Here is a 7,812-nt window from a genome sequence, read left to right on the forward strand (position 1 = left end):
AGTTTCATATTTAGTGGAAAAAGATGAGACATTTAACATGCATAACAAATAAGACGAAGCTAATATTTTTATTCGTATATGCAATGGCGTATGTTTGCTTGTAGGTTGTATATATGGCTTGCTGGCTTTATGGGCTTATATCTACAAGGGGTAAAACATACAGGATAGAATTAGATATGGAGGTGTTTGTTTCAAATTCTTATAAGGGGATGTTGATAGTTTGCTATGATCAATATCATATCTCTTCTTAGTCTTTCTAAATACTTTGTTTAATATACATTGTTTTAACTAGGTGTTTGGTTTAGTGGCATGATTCTTGATTTGAGTCAACAAATGATCTACTATATTTAAAGCTTAAGACGACATATATTAATCCTTTTGGTGTAACAAACGATTCAGGGTTTTGAGGGTGGACAAGTGATTGGGCAAAAAAAATATATATATTTAGAGATTAAGACTGCAGACATTAATTTTTTGTGTAATTTTTATAAGGATTTTGAGGATGGACAAATGATTGGTTAGTATATTTAGAAGTTAAGATGGAATACATTAATTTTAGGAAATAGTATAATCGCCTTTTGCTTTTTGGAAAAAAAAAATGAATTCTTCCACAAGAATCAAATCTTGTTTTCTGCAGTGCTCTTCATTGAGTTTCATAACACAGATGAGCAGTTTCAGTCTGATCCCACGGGAAATTTCAATCATATCCATTATATTAAATTCTATATTTATTTAGAGAGAACAAATAAAACAAAGGGATGAAACCAACAAAAAGCATCAAACAAGCCACTTGCCACAGTTTCATCTCTGCTGGTAATGTACGTTCATTACTGATATAAATGGAACAAGAAGTGACAACTAAGGCAGGAAAATGGATCAAGTCCAACTCAATCTAAATTTCCTGCCTCATCTTCAACACAACACAATCATTCCCTCTAAGCTATTACATGTAATGCAAAAGAACCAACCCCACAGGCAAAGATCCAGTAGATATGAGACACAAACAGCTGATCACTTGCAAGTAAACTTTCCAAAGGATGGTAGTCTCTGCAATCATAGAAGTGGCAACATGAGGATCCATGTTGGAAACAGGCCTTCCCAAATGTCAATAGAAAAAGAAATGTTAAGTGTTAGCTTTGTCTCTTGATTGATAAATAGCAGAAGGATACCCCAATTTCAATAGAAAAGGAAATGTCACCAACCTTTGCCAGACTTCAGTGTCACGTCCAACACAAATCGATGCCTCACAGTTTGCAACTCCCTGTCAATTACGAGAAAAAGAACTATTACAAGTTCATTGTGTAAAGGTAACATAGCTCTACTGATCAAAATCGCATACCCAAATGGTGTTGATATCAGCAGTCTCATGGCACCCCATGGGCCGTCATTCGTTCCCTTCTCCATAGGCAGCTATGTGCTCCATGTGCCTTAGGCCAAGTTTCTGAATTGCCTCCTTGATGACTCTGTGCCCTCCATTACTCCTCATGAACTTGGTGCTGGGAATTACAAAAGGAAAAGAAGATACAAACAACATAAAGAAAGTTAGAAACTTGATCCTCAACCATCTTGTCGATGGTATCGGTACGAACTGTGTCACCTGTAATTTGTGTGAGCGCCAGCACCATTCCAATCACCTGAAGCACCAAAACAGTCACAATGTGACTACAATGGTATTGACACAAGACATGAAGTCATGTTTACAGATCAAGACAACAAATTGATCTTACCTGAATCAGCTTTGGGTCCAAGGGAAAGCACCATTCCAAATATCTCGGTAATTCGCTGTTCACAGAGAGATCTAAGTGCTAATAAGTTGGATACTCAGATTGCTTCACACAATATAAGAGAGGCTTGAAGTAACAAGACATCCATAGAAGAAATCACTGATCAATCATAGTATTTCCGGGTCAGGCATTACCTCAAATATGTAGTGAGCAACCCACAACGGGTCACCAGCTGAGATGCCAACAAGGGCCTACTTGAAACTCCCACTGCTGCATGACATTGCTCAAAGGTGACAACGAGTGCAAGAAGACTACCCTTTAATATCATAAAAAGATTATAATTTACCTAGCCTGGCATCACCTCTTCATTGATGCCACTAATGTTGATTCCTGCTTAGAGACAGGCTGTGTAAAGGGCATCAACAATGTCAGGGCCAAAAGCTTTGTCAGCACCAGCAGAGCAATAGTAAGGGCCCTGTTTCAAATTTACATCCGTCCACTGTGTTACAACAAGCTCTCTAGGGTTTCATGTCAGCAACCCAAAGGTGGTTTATGCCATACAAAATATTATGCAATCATGCAAATAGTAAAAAAAATTCATGGACGCAATTCATCATTTCAACTCTCATATATATATATACATATATATATATATACATATATATATATATATTTATGAATGTATATTGGATAATTTTTCAAAAAAAGCCCCTTATTTTGAGAAACTCTCAGTTAGCACCTCCTCTTTCAAAAATTTCCACAAAGTGTCATTTTTTTCTCAAAAGATGATTTTGCCTCTACCTCCATCCTTGGCTGCCTATGCCTGAAATCCAGAACTAGAAAAACCATCTATGGAACTAAGGTGCATGTGAGCAAGCAACAGCATCAGTCAATTTTGTTAAAGGATAGCAGCAGGTACCAAGTTCATGCAATGAAACTCTCCATTTACTGCTTGCCTGCAGTTTAGATATACTGGTCTTGAAAGAATCAAAATCCAACAACACATTCACCTAAACTTATTTACAACATGAACATGCCTTGCAGTAAAAGATCAAAAGGAAAATGAACAACATAAAATTGTTCACTGGGTCAATATGATCTACTTGCAGCTACTGGAACCTCAAAACCTCTTGATTAAGGCATGAAATCATGTGTGTAATAAATTACATGAAAGATTCCCTAAAATGCTCAAACCTTCTGCCCTCATTTTTTTATGGATCGTTCTTGACAGACTCCTTCATCATACAGAATTACGGGTAAAACAATGGTTAGAGTATCCCTATTAGTGAACGAGAAACAAAGGTAGTTTAAGAAACAATTAAGATGCAGCAACCATAATCTCTGCTAAGATAACTTTGTATCCCTTTTCTTCTATGCAGTGTAGCATGACATTCTAACCTTGATCATCTGATAGCCAGCAATGGTCAGAGTATCAGACAAGTTTTTGCTCCTAGAAGCAGAACTAGTTCTTGCAAGTTTACCCCGCAAAGATCATGCATTTAATCTGGTCATGCCAAATGCCAGATCAAGTTAGCAGACTGGCAGCCCTTGAAGAGTTAAAAGATGGACATAGAGAAAAAATGCATTTCATCAACAAATTGCTTATTTGACGAATTGATCAAACCTTGGTGAAGTTCCCATACTACAGAATCTCAAGAAACCTATGTGGATGAATATGCACTACTCATTAGTGGTGTATCCTCAGTAATAAGACCCCTCTTTTTCATATCTTCTTCCAAATTTGAGGCAGCCGAAATATCATTCTGCATGAGGTAACCTCTGATCAAAATATCATACACCACAGCATCTGGAGCAATCCCTCTGCTTAGCATATCATCAAAAACCTGCTTTGCCTCAATCATAAACCCTTTAGTTGCCAAACCCCATATAAGTGAGCTGAAAGTAAGCAGATCAGGATAAATACCCTTTTGAAGCATCAATCTTTTAAGTCTCAATGCCTCCACTATATTCCCTTCTCTACAGTGGCCAGCACTTTTTGAAGTGTAGCTAAACTTATCTAGAGCTAGACCAGCTTTTGGCATATCCATAAAAACCTTATCAGCATCATTTATATTCCCTTGCTTGCACAGCCCATCGACAAGTGTGGTATAGGTAATCTCATTAGCTTCTTTTGCTTTCACAAGATATTCATTTGCCTCCTGCAATAGCCCATGCTTGCAAAGCCCATCAATTGCTGCCGAAGTAGTGACCACATCAGGCTCAAAACCATTAATGAGCATTTCTTTATGCAAGTCCAAGCTCTTCTTCACATCCCCTGCTTTGAAATGGGCATCCATCAGATTGGTAAGGATAAATTTATCCGGACTCAGGCCTCTTCCCTCCATCTCCTTTCTCATCTCTAAAGCTCTATACAACTGACGTTATTGCAAAGTCCCCAAAGAACCACCCCATATCCCTTCACATTGAGACAGATTCCCCTGTCATACATTCTATTCAAATATCTCACTGCCGTGTCAAAATCTCCTTTCTTTAAGTACCCATCTATCAAGGAAGTGTAAACCACCACATTTGCCAGCACCCCGATCTTGTGCATCTTTTCAAACATCTCTGTCGCTCTCTCCAGCATCCCCTTCTTACAGAGAGCATCAACAAGTGCATTGAAAGTAAATACATTTGGTGGCACGGAAAGACTTGTCATACGATCATACAACTCCAGTGCCATATCCAAACGATTGTTCTTACAGCAACCATCGATCAAACAGGTGAAAGTTACCAAATTTGGAGAAATCCCTAAGAATTGCATATCATTCAGCGCGAAATACCCCATTCTTAAGTCGCCCAATTCGCGGAACATAGTGACGAGAATGGTATAAGTAAGCACTGTCGGGGCGTGAGCCTTCGACATCAATGCAAAGTAGCTCAAGACCGACCGAGGCATTCTGTGCTTGCCGAAGGAGCTCATCATGTGTTGTAGGTGACGACGTCGGGACGGGGCCCACACGACTGCATACTCCTCAAGATGACGGAGGCACCGAGCAAGTCATCGGCACGACAGTAACCGTCGACGAGGGAGTTAAAGGTGACGACATCGGGGGTGCAGCCGAGGACGGGAAAAGCGGCGTCCACGAAGGCCTGGGCGGACCGGGGGCCACCGTTCCTGGCGAGGAGGGAGACGGCGGAATTGAGGGCAGAAATATCGGGGCGGAATCCACGGGAGACGAGAGCGCAGAGGAGCTTGAGGGCGACGTCGCCGAGGGAGCCGGTGGTCAGGCGGTGGAGGTGGCGATTGCAGGCGTAGTGGGAGGGGAAGCGGGAGAGCTTTTGGAGCTTGGCAAAGAACTCTAGAGCTTCTCTTGGCATTGCGGAAAATGTTGTTAGGGTTTCGGTCGTGGTGACGGCGGACGACTCAGCCGAGGTTTTGAGGGTGAACGGGGAGAGGACACGGGTTTCGGAGTCGATCTATAAACTAAACCGATCCGGACAAGTCCGACCCGTTTTCGGTCGTCCGCCTGAAAGTAGCTACGGAAGCTCCAAGTTGGAGAGTGATGGAGTGCGGGATAGGTTCCCGGAGGAGATGAAGGTTCTCTCGGTGGATGACGACCTGACCTGCTTAGCTGTGGGTAAGCGTGTGCTTCTCAACTGCCAGCCAGTGTGACGGTGAGTTACTCTGCAACCTCGTGTGTGCCGGAAAGCCGCGTCTCTGAACTCGTGCTGGGTTGTGCGGTCTTTTCAGTTATTAGGAATATGGACCGGATGTACGACGTTAACAATAACTTTAAAGTTTTTTTTTTTTATCCGGATATACCCATGCGATTTTATTCTTTCGGTAAATTTTTAAATATGCCTCTAAGGATAGTGGAAGAGGAAGCGAGGGAAAGCTTTGGGAGCTTGGCAAAGAACTCTAGAGATTCTCTTGGCATTGCAGAAAATGTTGTTAGGGTTTCAATCGTGGTGACGACGGACGACTCGACTCAACCGAGGTTTTGAGGGTGAATGGGGAGAGGACATAGATCTATAAACTAAATCAATCCGAACAAGTCTAACCGGTTTTCGGTTGTTTGTCGGAAAGTAGCTACGCAAGTTCCAAATGAGTCTATAAGGGTAAGGGAGACCTGATAGACTTATGAGCCCTTAATTCTTATACTTCTCAACCAATGTGAGACTAAATGACTTTACGGGACCATTTGGTCGGTCGGCAATTGGTGCGGCCCGTATGCTCGTGAGAAATTGTCCACTTTAGGCGATGGGCGTACCCGCACGATTTTGTCCTTTCGAAGCATGTGAGCTCCAAAAGGTGCTTGTGAGGGTATAAGAGACCTGTCGGACTTATGAGCCCTTTGTTATGAACGAGTCGGTGCTAAAAGAGGGGGTGAATCAGTGCAGCGAATAAAATCACCGGTTTAAAAATTCTTCGTACGATAAAATTGATTTTGGAAAGATATTAACTTGAAATACGTTCGGAAGGGTGTGCAACAAAAGTAATCAAGTAAGGCAGTTTACAGTAAAGATATATTGCAAGAATATATTGCAAGATATACATTTGGCAAATGATTCACATAGTGATTCATCTGAAGAGCCAAAAATAATATCGTCAACATAAATTTGCACAATAAGAAAATTATTTTTAAAATATTTAATAAACAATGTAGTATCAACCTTGCCTTTAGTAAAATTATTTAAAATAAGAAAGGAACTAAGCCTTTCATACCAAGCTCTAGGAGCTTGTTTCAAGCCATAGAGGGCCTTAGTCAATTTGAATACATGGTTAGGAAGAAGAGAATTTTCAAATCCGGGAGGTTGTTCGACATATACTTCTTCGGAAATAAAACCATTCAAGAAAGCACTTTTGACATCCATTTGAAATAGTTTAAAATTATTACTACTAGCATAGGCAATGAGCATCCTTATGGCTTCTAATTGAGCCACGGGAGCGAAGGTTTCTTCATAATTGATACCTTCTTCTTGGTTGAAACCTTTGGCCATTAATCTAGCCTTGTTTCTAACCACGATACCATTTTCGTCTTGCTTGTTTCTAAAGACCCATTTAGTACCAATGACTAAATGGTCACTAGGTCTAGGAACAAGCTTCCATACTTTATTCCTCTCAAATTGATTCAATTCCTCTTGCATTGCAATAACCCAAAAATCATCTTTTATGGCCTCGTCAATGCATTTAGGTTCGATTTGAGAAAGGAAGGCGGCATTAGCACAAAAATTCTTGAAAGAGGAACGAGTTAGAACCTCTTTTGATGTATCTCCTATAATTAGCTCCTTTGGATGAGCATCTATATACTTCCATTCCTTGGGTAAGGAAATTTCGGAAGAAGGTGCATCCAAGTTGCTATTTTGAGGAGGTGGTTCATTTAAATTCAAATTATCAAAACCAAGATCACCATCAAAATCATTTTTCTTTAAATTAGAAATTTTATTAAAAACTACATGAATAGACTCTTCTATTACTAAGGTTCTTTTGTTAAAAACCCGAAAAGCCTTAGAACCGGAAGAGTAACCAAGAAAGATGCCTTCATCGGATTTAGCATCAAATTTTCCTAAGGCATCCTTTTCATTCAAAATAAAGCATTTACAACCGAAAACTTTAAAATAGGAAATATTTAGTTTTTTGTTATTCTATAATTCATAGGGAGTTTTTTGATAGGGATGTTCTTATTAGGACCCTATTCATGATGTAGCAAGCCGTATTTACGGCTTCGGCCCAAAAATACTTAGGTAAACTATATTCATTTAACATAGTTCTTGCCATTTCTTGTAGGTTTCTATTTTTTCTTTCAACTACTCCATTTTGTTGGAGATTTCTTGGAGTGGAGAAGTTGTGATTGTATCCATTAACTTCACAAAGATTTTGGAAATCACGATTTTGAAATTCGCCACCGTGATCACTCCGAATTGATGAAATCTTGAAGCCCTTTTCGTTTTGAGTGAGTTTACAAAATTTTGAGAAGCACTTGAAGCAATCACTTTTGTGGACTAAGAAATAGGTCCAAGTGTACCTAGTATAGTCATCCACAATTACAAACGCATATTTGCTTCCTCCTAGACTTGTTGTGTCAATTGGTCTGAATAAGTCCAAATGGATCAATTGTAGTAGTCTAGTGGTGCTAATTTGATT

The 7,812-nt window shown here is 39.9% G+C and overlaps 1 protein-coding gene and 1 pseudogene across 1 annotated transcript; both read right to left on the minus strand.

The window, feature by feature from the left end:
- Nucleotides 1–773: 773 nt before the first annotated feature.
- LOC103975046 (glutamine synthetase nodule isozyme-like) lies at nt 774–5,281 on the minus strand (annotated as a pseudogene).
- On the minus strand, nt 3,386–4,512 carry LOC135594097 (pentatricopeptide repeat-containing protein At2g01740-like). The gene is made up of 2 exons (XM_065084516.1): nt 4,098–4,512; nt 3,386–3,999 (listed from the first exon to the last, which is right to left on the minus strand). The coding sequence occupies exons 1-2, from the start codon at nt 4,510–4,512 to the stop codon at nt 3,386–3,388; spliced, it is 1,029 nt and encodes a 342-aa protein (XP_064940588.1).
- Nucleotides 5,282–7,812: the final 2,531 nt, after the last annotated feature.

Source organism: Musa acuminata, chromosome BXJ1-9, assembly GCF_036884655.1.
Source record: "Musa acuminata AAA Group cultivar baxijiao chromosome BXJ1-9, Cavendish_Baxijiao_AAA, whole genome shotgun sequence".
NCBI classification, from domain to species: domain Eukaryota; kingdom Viridiplantae; phylum Streptophyta; class Magnoliopsida; order Zingiberales; family Musaceae; genus Musa; species Musa acuminata.

What these genes read in the sequence shown, in the direction of transcription:
- LOC135594097 (XM_065084516.1), bottom strand. Translation starts at nt 4,512, where the DNA reads ATGGGGTATTTCGCGCTGAATGATATGCAATTCTTAGGGATTTCTCCA. An exon ending in ACTTTGCAATAACGTCAGTT is followed by an intron (nt 4,000 to 4,097) that starts GTATAGAGCTTT and finishes ATTTCAAAGCAG; the next exon opens with GGGATGTGAAGAAGAGCTTG.